The sequence below is a fragment of the Gymnodraco acuticeps genome, unplaced genomic scaffold, assembly GCF_902827175.1.
Source record: "Gymnodraco acuticeps unplaced genomic scaffold, fGymAcu1.1, whole genome shotgun sequence".
In the NCBI taxonomy this organism is placed as follows: domain Eukaryota; kingdom Metazoa; phylum Chordata; class Actinopteri; order Perciformes; family Bathydraconidae; genus Gymnodraco; species Gymnodraco acuticeps.
The window spans coordinates 194,309-209,390 of record NW_022991353.1 but is presented as its reverse complement, the minus strand read 5'-3'; the positions used below and the strand labels follow the sequence as shown (position 1 = coordinate 209,390).

Genomic DNA, 15,082 nt, shown 5'->3' with positions numbered 1-15,082 from the left:
TGCTTTTTAATGAGGAACAGTTCGGCCATGAAGTGAAAGAGATATCGTACCAAAAGAAAGTTTGTGTTTACATGTCCATGCCGTGAAATACTACAACAGCTGCCTTTAACACGCACCTTAATATGTTCTGTTTGACAGTTCAAAATAACACTTAAAGGCGGGGTAGGTAAGTTTGAGAAACCGGCTCGAGATACACTTTTTGTTATATTCCATGGAATGCTCTTAACATCCCGATAGCAATGAATATCTGAAGTGCTTTGACAAAAAATCCATAAAAAATGTCACAATGGAACCGTGGCGCTGTAAAAAGCACGACCAATCATCTGAGCCGGCTAAAGTAACTGGATGGCCTACCTGCCTGTCAGCCTTCCTTCTGTGCACAGACTTATCTCGTGCCCTCATTGGTCATGTGCGCGTTCGTGTGTGTTGGAGGAGGGGCTCTGTGAGGAAGTGGCAGATTTCTTCCGGTTGTGTATTTTCAAATTCTAGCGCACTCGAGCTGGTTTCTCCAAAATGACCTACCCCACCTTTAACTAGATCAGTGTTTCTCAAACTTTTTCATACCAAGGACCACTTAACCAATAAAAAAAACACTCGCGGACCACCTAACTCCACACATATCCAAAAACACATCGTTTTTTACAAATCGCCTGGAAATTGTACAAACAAGTGGCAACATGTGTGATGAAGGTGGTTATCTGGGCTATATCATGCAATCGAAAGTGAAACTTAAGCTCGTTCCATTGCGGGGATATTCCCGCGAGAGTGCGAAAAACTTAAATAAATTTATTTATTTCAAATGTGAAATTTTACCAATATACTCACGGACCACTAGGGGGCACTCACGGACCACCAGTGGTCCGCGGACCACACTTTGAGAAGCACTGAACTAGACCACTAGTTTTTTAACCCGCGCCGCCTAGTGGTTAAAGCACGTTATTGAATTTAGTTGTTGAATACGTTTTATTTGATGAAAACATTTAAATATTAAGAGTAGCCTACATACACAATAAGGGTCAATGATAGAAATATAGAATAGAAAATATCAAGAAGATACTGTAGTGATCTCTACAATAAAACAGTTTAGTGCAGGATGTAGTGGCAGATTTTTTCCGGTTGAGTATTTTCAAATTCTAGCGCACTCGAGCTGGTTTCTCCATTCTTACCTACCCCACCTTTAATACTGTTTTGTAAGCTTGATTCTACTCTAATGGATAATAATAAGCATTATTGCTATGAAAGCTTCAGAAAGCTGCAGGTACTTTCTAATATCTGGGTCTCAGAGGCTCGAGCTGCTCTGTATTGTTGTTGAAGGTATTCTAATGCAGCATTATCCTCTTGAAAAATCCAAAATAAGTCTATGATGGAAACTGCCTATGAGCGGTCACCAGAGGTATTATTATTAAGTGTATGAATGTTAATTTACTCTATTTTAATACCTTTGTCAAATGTGCCCTGCCCAGATTGTGGCAAAGGGAACCAGTCAATGCCTTTCTATATAAAAACAAAAATAACACAAAATGTTGAGGAACAAATAGTTAATCTTGCAATTACTATATCTTTTTTTTTTACTAAAACAGCAGTGAGCCTGTGGGGTGAACTTAAGGTGAGAGTTTGCATAACAGTGGGATTTAATGTAATAGTTTACACTTTACACAACAGATGACAATATCAAATTAGATGGATAAGATAATAATAAACATTGCTTTTATTGAGTGTATATAGCTGTTTAAAAAGCATTATTCCACTTAAATACAAATTTAAAAGGTTAAAATCAAGGAAATATTTTAACCTGGGCTAAAGTTAATTAATAGTTGTTGTTAAATCATTATTCCATCATAAATGTACATTTTAAAAGTAAGAAAAACATGTATTAAATATAAAAAATGTGACCTTAAAACACAAAGTGTACTAAAATAACATTGCACAGAAATAGCACTTAAGCTAGGCTGACATTAGCATCTTGCTAGCTAGCATAGCAGCTAACGAGCTACAGCAGGTGTTTGTGTGACCAAAAGCAGGCTAAAAACTGATTAAATATCAGACTTACATTCATCAGCTGGACTCCAAAGTGAATTATAAAGTTGCTCCTTCACTGTCTGATGCAGGTTAGGAAGGAAAATGTTTGCTAACAAAAACATTTAGCCAAAAAAACAAAATCATGCTAGCCGCTAAATTAGCTTTTCTTCTTCTTTTGTTTTAATGGTGGTGTACAAACCAACGTTTAAAAGGTGCTTACCGCCACCTACCGTAACTTCAAGACGATGCTATATTCTAGAAATTAAACCTGTGTAATATTTAAATAAACCCCTTTGAACCTGAAGCACTTTTTCCCCCAATGTCTAACAATCCTTGAATACTCCACTCCCTTCCTCTTGCTATCAACCTATTCTTCAGTATTTCTCTTTCTGTAGTGAATCTTTTACTACCTAATAACACATGTTCAACTAAATAAGTTCACTTAGAAAAACTGATTATAACCAAATATTGTTGGCCATTCTCGTGTTCTTACTATACAGCAAATGGCAGCTAATAACATTTGTCAGGAAAGGTTAAAAAGTCTCTTTTCCCCCTGTTTTTCCTCAGAGAAAACCCATGACAACAATAACTGACTTTCTTTAGACGGAGGACACTCTGACTATGGTGGGGTTTGAAACCTACAATCAAATGCTCACGTTCGGCTCCATATTAGTATGTGCCTCTACTATACTATGACATGTGTCCATGCACACGTATACAAAAGTGAAGTCCAGAGAAAAAAGTTTAAAAAATAAGAAAAAAGTGAAATTTGGAAAAAAAAGAGAAATGTTGAAGAAAAAAATGAAATTATTTGAAAAAAGTGAAAATCTGGGAAAAAGTGACTGGCCGGCTCGGTTGGGATTGGTCAGCCACTTAGAGATGTCCCGCCTCTTAGCCTATCACGTACGATCATCATCTGCCTTTTCTTGTACCAGACGATTTCTGATTGACAGCGCGGAGGACCAATCAAAACCTTCTGTTCACGCTACGCACTAAGTAAACAAACTCTTATCCAGGAAGTAACTGAGCTCTGTAACTGTCGGCAGGTAAATGATTCGGTTGTGGCTCTGCGGCACTAAAACTACCCGGGTTAAACTGTCGGTTTTATTCCGTAGAAACATGTCGGTACCGTCCGGTGGGAGTGACGGTAACAGCAACCGGTCTATTCACTCGGACAGCGTCGCGGAGGTACACAACATCCCAATGCGCGTCATCATCCGACCGATCCCTCCGCAGCTGGACGAGCAGAAGGTCCAGAGTCTGGTGGAGACCCTACAGGTAAACACCTTTATATTAAATATATATACAGGTGGAGGAAGTACTCAGATCTGGTACTTAGTAGAAGTACTCAGATATTGTACTTACTAGAAGTAAAGTACTCAGATCTGGTATTTACAGTAGTAGAAGTAAAGTACTCAGATCTTGTACTTGTAACAGAATATTGCTACACTCTGCTACTACTACTTGTACTCAAGTACAATAACTGTACTGGGTACACATTACATACATGAGGTTTTGAAGTTGTAGTTATTGGGTTAGGACCAATTCATCTACCTAATTATTATTTAAGGTGCCTCCACAGTTGTTCCACCTCTACCAGTATGATCATTATAATAATTGTTTTAATATATGTTGGAGAGAAGCTCCCTCTGGAGGAACACAGGGGTTTTAGCCGTTGCAGACCATTTACACACAACAGCTATAGAACTACAGGGACTCTTTAAAGTACAATTAGCTCATCATTTGTTCTTATTTAGACTTGCAAAATCGTGTACTTTCCGATTGTGGTATTAAAATACTACCTTCATCACTGCCTTTGTTCTTACTTGTGTGTAATGTTCAGCCTCTCATTCATACCGTAGCCTTTGTGCTGTGTCAGTTCTGTGTATCGTTTATATATGTTGCAATGTGACAGACCTCTCTCTGTCCTCCAGCAGACGGCGGACATCAGCGTTGTTCCTCCCATCGACGTGCTGTGGATCAGAGGCAGGGAGGGGGGGGACTACTTTTACTCGTTCGGAGGCTGTCACCGTTTTGCTGCCTATCAGAGGCTGAACATGGACACCATCCCCGCAAAACTCATCAAATCCAACGTCTCTGACCTCAGCACCTACCTGGGAGCCTCCACACCTGACCTGAGATGACCTGAGAGGACCTGAGAGGACCTGAGAGGACCTGAGAGGACCTGAGAGGACCTGAGAGCGTTAAAGTACGCACATCCTTCACTCAAGTAGAAGTACAGATACTGGTGTTTAAAAATACTCTGGTGAAAGTAGAAGTACTGACTAAACTTCTTTACTCAAGTCAAAGTAAAGAGGCGTTGAAATGTACTTCAGTAAAAAGTACCCATAACTAGCAGCTGTTTTAAAGAGTACCTGACCTCCCTTTATATTAATAGAACAATAATGTCATTGTTAGCTAATGAATGTTTCCATGCTGAACAACGGCAACATGACAACGTTTCCATTGGTCCCTCTTCTTTAGAGAAGACCAGGAAATGATGGATACACGGATCGTGTTCAAATCAATAGGCACGCAATGACTCTAAAGAATAATGATCACGCATCAAACACACATTCAGACTAAAGGAACCAGCTGTTTGGGAAATGAGAGAAGTAGAAAGTACAAGTATTTGAGTTCAACATGTAAGAAGTAGAAAGTACAGGTATTTGTGTTCAACATGTAAGAAGTAGAAAGTACAGGTATTTGTGTTCAACATGTAAGAAGTAGAAAGTACAAGTATTTGAGTTCAACATGTAAGAAGTAGAAAGTACAGGTATTTGAGTTCAACATGTAAGAAGTAGAAAGTACAGGTATTTGAGTTCAACATGTAAGAAGTAGAAAGTACAGGTATTTGGGTTCAACATGTAAGAAGTAGAAAGTACAGGTATTTGAGTTCAACATGTAAGAAGTAGAAAGTACAGGTATTTGGGTTCAACATGTGAGAAGTAGAAAGTACAGGTATTTGTGTTCAACATGTAAGAAGTAGAAAGTACAAGTATTTGGGTTCAACATGTAAGAAGTAGAAAGTACAGGTATTTGAGTTCAACATGTAAGAAGTAGAAAGTACAGGTATTTGGGTTCAACATGTAAGAAGTAGAAAGTACAGGTATTTGAGTTCAACATGTAAGAAGTAGAAAGTACAGGTATTTGTGTTCAACATGTAAGAAGTAGAAAGTACAGGTATTTGGGTTCAACATGTAAGAAGTAGAAAGTACAGGTATTTGTGTTAAACATGTGAGAAGTAGAAAGTACAGGTATTTGGGTTCAACATGTGAGAAGTAGAAAGTACAGGTATTTGTGTTCAACATGTAAGAAGTAGAAAGTACAAGTATTTGGGTTCAACATGTAAGAAGTAGAAAGTACAGGTATTTGAGTTCAACATGTAAGAAGTAGAAAGTACAGGTATTTGGGTTCAACATGTAAGAAGTAGAAAGTACAGGTATTTGAGTTCAACATGTAAGAAGTAGAAAGTACAGGTATTTGAGTTCAACATGTAAGAAGTAGAAAGTACAGGTATTTGTGTTCAACATGTAAGAAGTAGAAAGTACAGGTATTTGGGTTCAACATGTAAGAAGTAGAAAGTACAGGTATTTGAGTTCAACATGTAAGAAGTAGAAAGTACAGGTATTTGTGTTCAACATGTGAGAAGTAGAAAGTACAGGTATTTGAGTTCAACATGTAAGAAGTAGAAAGTACAGGTATTTGGGTTCAACATGTAAGAAGTAGAAAGTACAGGTATTTGGGTTCAACATGTAAGAAGTAGAAAGTACAGGTATTTGAGTTCAACATGTAAGAAGTAGAAAGTACAGGTATTTGGGTTCAACATGTGAGAAGTAGAAAGTACAGGTATTTGTGTTCAACATGTAAGAAGTAGAAAGTACAGGTATTTGAGTTCAACATGTAAGAAGTAGAAAGTACAGGTATTTGAGTTCAACATGTAAGAAGTAGAAAGTACAGGTATTTGTGTTCAACATGTAAGAAGTAGAAAGTACAGGTATTTGAGTTCAACATGTAAGAAGTAGAAAGTACAGGTATTTGAGTTCAACATGTAAGAAGTAGAAAGTACAGGTATTTGAGTTCAACATGTAAGAAGTAAAAAAGTACAGGTATTTGTGTTCAACATGTAAGAAGTAGAAAGTACAGGTATTTGGGTTCAACATGTAAGAAGTAGAAAGTACAGGTATTTGTGTTCAACATGTAAGAAGTAGAAAGTACAGGTATTTGAGTTCAACATGTAAGAAGTAGAAAGTACAGGTATTTGTGTTCAACATGTAAGAAGTAGAAAGTACAGGTATTTTGTGTTCAACATGTAAGAAGTAGAAAGTACAGGTATTTGTGTTCAACATGTAAGAAGTAGAAAGTACAGGTATTTGAGTTCAACATGTAAGAAGTAGAAAGTACAGGTATTTGTGTTCAACATGTAAGAAGTAGAAAGTACAGGTATTTGAGTTCAACATGTAAGAAGTAGAAAGTACAGGTATTTGAGTTCAACATGTAAGAAGTAGAAAGTAAAAAGTGGTCAGAAAAATAAGTAGTGAAGTACTGATACCAGAAACATGTACTCAAGTACAGTAACGAAGTATTTGTACTCCACTACTTCCCACCTCTCCTGGATCTGCTTTATAAGTTATAACATACTCTGTCAGGTGGCTCACACACACACACACACACACACACACACACACACACACACACACACACACACACACACGCACACACACACACACACACATGTACTCCTCTGGACTGCAGAGCAACACTTTGACCAGCAGGGGGAAATAGAACTCTTTAGTCTTTCATTCAGACCTCTGAAGTGTGTGAGAGAAATGATACCAGTAATGGGACTCAATGAAGTAAAACTGCACAGAACGGATGGTTTGAAACATTGACGACTTTACACCATTTCGACCAATCAGAGTAGAAGTATTAACCATGTATCTGTTTTATTTAAAGATATGATATGCAATGTAATAATGATAATAATAATTTTCTGCATTAAAATGTGTAAAAATGATTTGAAATGATCTCTTGATGATGTTATTAAATCCATACGGTTCATCCCTCCATCTAAACTACTTCTCCCATCTTTAATCCGCAATCAGATGGAATGATGTATGACTCACTTTGCATGTGTCATCTCTAATGCTATGAGGAAACCATTCTATTGAATAACATGCACACATACGGCGCACTCGCAGAGCTCTGACCTCTGAAATGGCCCAAAACCTGGCTCAAGCTGCACCGTGACCTCACGGGAAGAACAGCAGTTATTGCACTCAAAACAATATGATAAGATACGATCGATATGATAATATGAATATTCAGAGACTGTTATTGTTAATATGTCATTACGGTCCTTCTCAGAGGTGTTTGAGCCGCAGTCTTTGGTGCAGCAGTCTTGACTTGAAAGCGGTGGACTAACAGCCCTTATACGATGTGGTATTGCGATACTGTACACTCACAGATTAAAAAAAACTGAAGAATAGATGAGAGTAACACCTACGTCACTTCCGGGCGAAAATTACGGCCCGCCCACTTTTTGGAGAAAACATAACAACGCTGTCGTTTGAATGGCGGTCGATACAAATTCTGAAGGCTTTGCCCATCCGATCAGAAATGTAAGAAAACCGTCGATTTGTGGATCTTCAAAGAGCCCGGTTACGATGGCCAGTCAGGCGAACAACTACATTAAATCATTGGGAATCGTCGATCGGGCTCGATATATGGTTACTTAAAGTATAATAATTGTTAACGAAACACGTCTCTATAAACACACCATTGACTGAAAAGGAGCAGGGAGAAGAAAATAATCTGATATGACCCGCCCCTTTCTAAAAATAAAAAAATAGAAATAGCCTAGATGGTCTGTCCTTCATATTTCTTTTTCACAGCCACACATAACAGTATCTTAGGATAATAAGAGAAACACACAAAATACTTGGTTCCCACTTGACGGAAAGAAACAAAACAAAAAAACAACAACACCAAAACATCCCATGAACAAGGAACACCGTGTGCAACACCCTCATCTGAGGCCTACTGGAGAAGAAGGTGGAAGCGGCGCATAATAATTGGTACCACTTTACAATCAGACTACCCATATAAGGGATTTATAATTAGGTTATGAATTAGCTTGTAAACACTTTATTAATCATTAAGTACCATTTATAAACCAGAGGCCTGTACTACGAAGCCGGATGTTCTCTTAGCGGCTAACTTCAGGTTAACTATGGGTTTCCGGTCCTCCGAAGCTGGTTCTCTTTTTAGCAGGCTAGATCTCCATGGTAACTGATGCTTAGCGGCTAACCTGGTCGGGAGCAGGTTAGGTTGCAGGCTAAGAGCTCAACTCAGTGAAAGCACTGCCTGCTGACCAATCAGAGCTCAGTGTGCGGAGTTTAAAGCGATCAAGTCATATTACAGGAGAAAGGAAATACAGAAAAGCTGCCGTCGCAGGAAAGACGGCCGGCAAAAATCACCGACTGAACGTGAACATTAATAAAATATCACCTCCATCTTCAGAGCAATCTGACTATTATAACATTAGCGTTAAGAAAGCTTACTTATCTGCCACAACATAAGTAACCGGATCAGAGTAACATTAAGTACAGTCCGCGGCATATCACTTCATAATGTATCATATATCTCCTGATCTGAGTCAGCTGAGCCGTATCTGGCCGTGCAACACTCACACTCAGGGTTCGAGTTATAATCTGAGCTTTATGGGTTTTTTTAAACTAACGCAAGCGCACGCACACACTCACACACACACGCACGTACACACACAGCAGCAGCAGCCTTGCTACAAACTTAAATATGAACAGTTTCAACGCACACCACATAACACATCTCGGCTTGCGCAGCACGTTCACAGGCATAGATTGCGCAATAATTGATTGCATACCTTGGGAAGAAGCGCAGGCATATTATCATTCAAGAGAGAATACGATGTGTAGCTCTTTTGGAAAACATGTTTTTGTTTTAGCCTATTTACCTCGTTAACATGGACACATGCATCATTTGTGATTAAAATAATGGTTGTTGGTAATGTATTAGCGACCCCCACAGATGTATGATTTCACTGCTTTCATAGGAGCTCAGACCCCTCCTTATGGGAGCTCAGCTCCCATTGGCTCCCACATAACTCGAACCCTGCTCACACTTACTTGCCATAAGAACATAATTGTACATTAGCTCCTAAAGCGCTGCATGGAGACCCGAAATGGCCCCAAAACAAAACCCTATAGCTCGCAATGTTACCAAATTATTTGTTTATCCCTATTCTGATCTCCTCCAAATTGTGCTGCCTTCTTCTTCGGCTCATGCATTATCCCAAGTTTCATCAAAATCAAAATCATTTTTGCGTAATCTTGCTGACAAACGATACGATTCAATATATGATACGATATAAACCAAAGGATATGATGTTTTTTTTCTTTTACAGATAGCCTATATTCAATTAGGTGTTTCCAGGATATAAGATCATTAACAGACAAGCAGACCCAGCCTTCATCCTGACCTCCTGTGAGATGATGATGATGATGATATGCTTTGTTCTTTATCTTCTTGACGTAGGCTACATGTTGGTAGTCGCTGCCGACCTTGAGGCTCATTATGCAGCTCGCCCCGCTGTCTTGGAGGAAGGATGTTAGCAGATTAATGTAGGAGCTCCACACATCACCTCAGAGCACAATGATCCGCCGTGGAGGAAATGAAGGCAGACCCTGAGGGCAGCTTTTTACCGACGGGCCCTGAAGGCCTCTTACTCTCTGCTCCTGTGAGGCGTCGCGTGTGAGGAGACTTCCTGTGAAGTAACCGGACCCTCAAAGGCTTTCTGACGCCACAAAGATTCTGCACCTGTTGCCGGGCGGAGTGTTTCCACGGTGGCTCGGTACGCTTCACCGCCCAGGGTTTAAACAGATTACTGGGGTTCAGGGGCCACGAGCAGGAAGTGTTCGGGGTCTGGATCACTGATGCATCGTGGGTCAATTCTCACGCTGTTATCATGCAGTTTGCTGTAGTCAGGATCAGGTTGATCGCAGGTAGGTTCACACGTACGAGGAATTTGACTTGGTGTCGTGATGCAAACATAAACACATACAAATACAACTACAAGTAAAAACACAGACTAATAGTTGTGATGACTGAACAATTGAGTTTAAATGAGATTTAGTGATGCAGTATCTGTGCTGCAAAACACTGCAGCTTTATTATCATCATTTATTTGTTATTATCATTATTATGTTGTTGTTGTTGTTGTTGATCTAAGAACAAAATGACAAAGAAAGAAAGAGTATACAACTAAGCTAAAATACTTATGGTCACAAGTTAAAATGGTTGAAGCCGTACTTCCAAAACAATTTAAAATTAACATAAATACATTTCTTTCTTGCAATAGTTTTTACTTTGAACGCTATACGTTTGTAATACTCCATTGCAATGTGTGTTTCCTCATCTTCCAGAGCGTAACATTACTTTTTAAATTTCAAATTGTTATAGGCCTACTTTATGTACAAGTTAAATCGATGAGTAACAAAGAATAACAAAGACCGAAATCTAAACGAAAATAAGACGTAAGAAAAAGACGGAAATAGGAACATGGTTTTGCTTTTGACTAAAATACTATTTCACGAGTCTCTCTTCAGGTCAATCTGTTCCAGTGTTATACATGACTTCTGATTTTAGGAACACTTTCCCACTGCCTAAAATATTGATATTGGTGTTTCCCTGTGACCTCAATCCTGATAGTGCAACCCTCAACCAGCCCTTGCTCTCGTACCAGGAAACTCTCTCCAGTGTTTTGATCGTGCCGTCTTAATATTTCCAATGATGTTTATTTCACATGGTCTGTTGGTTACGGCGGCTATCAGGTGCTAACGCGCTACAACGACCTTGAAATACAATGTGATCCTTTTTCACCGGGGATGTGTGTGTGAGGACAAGAGGGATCAGCGGATTGATACAACTGATTGAGGAGAAGGAACGTTTCATTATACAGAACCTTCAAACGCAAAGTGCTTAACAAACACAGAAACACTTTATACAGACAATAATACAAAAACAAAAAACAAAGACAAATATCGGGGGTCCCTTTCCCACGCCAGCTGAATTGAGATTGACTCCTAATCATCACAGGGAGGCTGTGGCTCAGTGGTTAGTGTGCTTGACTTCAGATCAGGGATAGCAGGTTCAAACCCCACTGCAGTCAGCATGTCGTTGTGTCCCTGAGACCCTTCACCCCAAAGTGCTCCTGTGGGGATTGCCCACAGTATTGAGTATGTGAGTCGCTTTGGATAAAAGCGTCTAACAAGTAACATGTACAATGCAAGGTTGTGCATATATATATATATATAATTTGATCCTGTTACAACAAACACATTCTAGTTTTGAATCCACACATTTAGAAATGTAACAGAATCTCTTTTTATTTATGGAACAGTAACCCCGTCACATGTCCCCCCCCCCCTCTGGTCTGATGTGAAGTGAGGGGTCTGTAATCGGCCGCTCCCATTGGTTCCACTCGAGGACTCACTTCTCCTGATCCGGTTGAAGCGGGTTTTTGTTCGGAGAGAGAAATCCTCACAGCTTCAGATCCGGAGTTCACTCAGACGACTGCTGAGGGAGCGTGAAATCTGTGCCAGATGAGGAGGAGGAGGAGGAGGAGGAGGAGGAGGAGGAGGAGGAGGTAGGAGGAGGAGTAGGAGGAGGAGGAGGAGGAGGAAGTATCAGAGTGTCAGTAAATAACAGAAGCACAAACTAAAATGCTTTTACATTTTGCACATGTCCTCCAGTGGCGTCGCCTGGCCTTTAGCCGATCCTCCCTCAATAATAAAATACATTAACCGTGCTTTGCCTGAACCTCATCCGGACACTAGAGAGGACGGCAGCACTGCAATTTCCCGTGTTCAGTGAATGCAACAGAGGCAAGACACCAGAGAGAGAGAGAGAGAGAGAGAGAGAGAGAGAGAGAGAGAGAGAGAGAGAGAGAGAGGGGGGGGGGGGACACCGGTGCCTGCAGCAGGGACCGTGTTGTTAGCATCTGGTTAGCTAGCTGCACTAACGGACATAAGGAGCTGTTTGTTCCACAACAAGGCTCAGATGAGCCTCAGAGGAGAGTCCTCTCCTCTCAGACTGAGAGTCCTCTCCTGACAGACTGAGAGTCCTTTAGCTCACCTGAGCCTCTCAGACTGAGAGTCCTCTCCTCTCAGACTGAGAGTCCTCTCCTCTCAGACTGAGAGTCCTCTCCTCTCAGACTGAGAGTCCTCTCCTGACAGACTGAGAGTCCTTTAGCTCACCTGAGCCTCTCAGACTGAGAGTCCTCTCCTCTCAGACTGAGAGTCCTCTCCTCTCAGACTGAGAGTCCTCTCCTCTCAGACTGAGAGTCCTTTAGCTCACCTGAGCCTCTCAGACTGAGAGTCCTCTCCTCTCAGACTGAGAGTCCTTTAGCTCACCTGAGCCTCTCAGACTGAGAGTCCTCTCCTGACAGACTGAGAGTCCTCTCCTCTCAGACTGAGAGTCCTCTCCTCTCAGACTGAGAGTCCTCTCCTGTCAGACTGAGAGTCCTTTAGCTCGCCTGAGCCTCTCAGACTGAGAGTCCTCTCCTGACAGACTGAGAGTCCTCTCCTGTCAGACTGAGAGTCCTCTCCTTTCAGACTGAGAGTCCTTTAGCTCGCCTGAGCCTCTCAGACTGAGAGGCTCAGGTGAGCTAAAGGACTCTCTTGAGTGTTTAGATAGTTAACTTTAGTCTAAGTTATCTCAGTGGGTCTCAAACGGTTTGGTCACAAATTATTCAAAAGATTATTTCCGCGGCACACCTTCATATGATCATTATAGTTATACAAACAATAAGAGAATAAATGAAAAACAGGAATGAAACACTATGACAGTAAAACAAGAATACAGTTTGAAAGGGGAGTGATTAGTAAAATATCCATAAAGAAAAAGAAAATCTGTGTACAGTTCTGTTTCATCTGGGTGCTGAGAGAGGTATCCATAGATCTCTTCATGCTGCTCTCAAAGTGCACCAGATTGATGCTTTAACTTCAATGTTTAAAAAAGAATCTTCCCCGGACCCCCCGAGAGGAGGTGAGGACCCCCCTGGAGGAGGTGAGGTCCCCCCCCACTTATAAAATAGCACTATACCCCTGCCTATATGCCGTGAGCTGATTATCGAGCCTTCATTGTAACAGTCGCGGGTGCACTGTGTGTGTGTGTGTGTGTGTGTGTGTGTGTGTGTGTGTGTGTGTGTGTGTGTGTGTGTGTGTGTGTGTGTGTGTGTGTGTGCGCGTGTGTGTGTGGCCTAGCATTACTATACTTGTGGGGACCTACATCTGTTTACACAGTCACGTGTGGGGACTCGCCTCCCTTATGGGGACAAATTGGAGGTCCCCATGAGGGGAGTCATTAATTTTAGGGTGAAGACTTGGTTAGGTTTAGGGTTAGGGTTAGGCATGTGTTAGTTATGGTTAAGGTTAGGATAAGTCTCCAGGAAATGCATGTAAGTCAATGTAATGTCTTCTGAAGTGATGTATACATGGTATGTGTGTGTGTGTGTGTGTGTGTGTGTGTGTGTGTGTGTGTGTGTGTGCGTGCATGCATGCGTGCGTGCGTGCGTGCGTGTGTGTGGAGTGTTGCAGTAGAACATTCCCCTGCAGCGCCCGGTGGGAAACCCTACATGTTCGAGACTTATAGATTTAGTTTCCATGACTTTCCTGACATTTGATCAGTTTAGAAAATCAGATTCTATGATTTGCATAAATGTTAGTTCCAAATAAGATCCACCTTAAAAGCAACAGCACCAAGACTGTTCAGGAAACGTTCAGTGTGGTGTACGAATAGTGGATTAACATCCGAGGTGGAAGAGTGCAGAAGGAAGGCCTCCATATTATATATATCATTAGATGGTTCATACACAGTACATTTCTCTGAGTAAAATGTACTCAAATTGAAGAACATTTTACTCTAAAAATATTACATTTGGTCCCAACCTATATAGAGTGAAATGTACTCTTTGTTCAGTTGTATTTTTAGAGTTCATTTGACTCTATTATGTGCTTACATTTGACTCTGCTTAATGGTTATTTACTCCATGTAGTGTATATTAAAAACAACTCTACTGCCATTTGACTCAGAATAGAATACATGAGCCATAATGATCTTTATATTAAAAAAGGTCAATAAACCAAAGTGCTTAAGGAACACGAGTGGGCGTGTGTGAAGCTGACCATTGAGCGGCCCGACCAAGCAAGGAGGCAGAGAGTTCAAATACAACCGGGTGTGGGCATTTATTCATCGCTGTGGTTCAGGATACACAGCCTCAATATGACTGTCTCACGTGAACACAGTCACCAGCAACAAGGCCCTCACACACTAACAGGAACCTACATACACACAGCACTAATCAAACCAACAAGACACAGGTGAGGAGGGAGGAGAGACACAGGGGCACCAGGTGAACACAATCACCAGCAACAGACAAGACGGGAGGGGGAACACTTTTCAAACTACAACAGGAAACAGAGACAGACAAACTAAAACACAGACAGATCGTGACAAATAGATGCTTCAATGCTTTAGCGTGGAACAAAGTAATATACTTCGCCAATAATGAAGCTATATAATCCGTAACGGAGACCGAGATCTCCGGCTCCAGAGATCACCTCCGTTACAGCGTGGTCATGGTTTAACTCCAATAGAATTGACTCTGCATTTTTGATCGCACTCTAGAAGCTATGAGTAATAAATACACTCCAAAATGCAAAATAGTAATTACTCTGGAAAAAATACTCCCCAATATTTCCATGTATTGTTGCATCAAGCAGCTGATACTGCTGTAGACGAGAACAGTGCTGTCTCACATTCATATTATTTTTGTTGAGGGCTTTTAGTAATAATTGGACTTCCTCGTACCTTCAAGTTAGTTTAACTTTTGCATCATGTTTTGAATGCAACATATGCATCTGAACAAAGCTATTTAATAAATGTAGTGCAGGAAAAGTACAGCACTCAAGTACTCAAGTAAAGTATAACTTGTGTTCTCTATTTGAGTCTTCATCAACACAGT

At 40.7% G+C, this 15,082-nt stretch overlaps 1 protein-coding gene across 2 annotated transcripts; it reads left to right on the top strand.

The window, feature by feature from the left end:
- The first annotated feature begins 3,020 nt into the window (after positions 1-3,020).
- On the top strand, positions 3,021-4,468 carry srxn1 (sulfiredoxin 1 homolog (S. cerevisiae)). 2 transcript variants are annotated; one of them, XM_034240646.1, is made up of 2 exons: positions 3,021-3,297; positions 3,957-4,468. In XM_034240646.1, exons 1-2 carry the CDS (start codon positions 3,070-3,072, stop codon positions 4,161-4,163), a joined length of 435 nt encoding a protein of 144 aa, XP_034096537.1. In that variant the 5' UTR covers positions 3,021-3,069; the 3' UTR covers positions 4,164-4,468. The 2 variants fall into 2 exon arrangements, with proteins under 2 accessions (XP_034096537.1, XP_034096536.1); XM_034240645.1 differs by having other exon boundaries at positions 3,954-4,468.
- Positions 4,469-15,082: the final 10,614 nt, after the last annotated feature.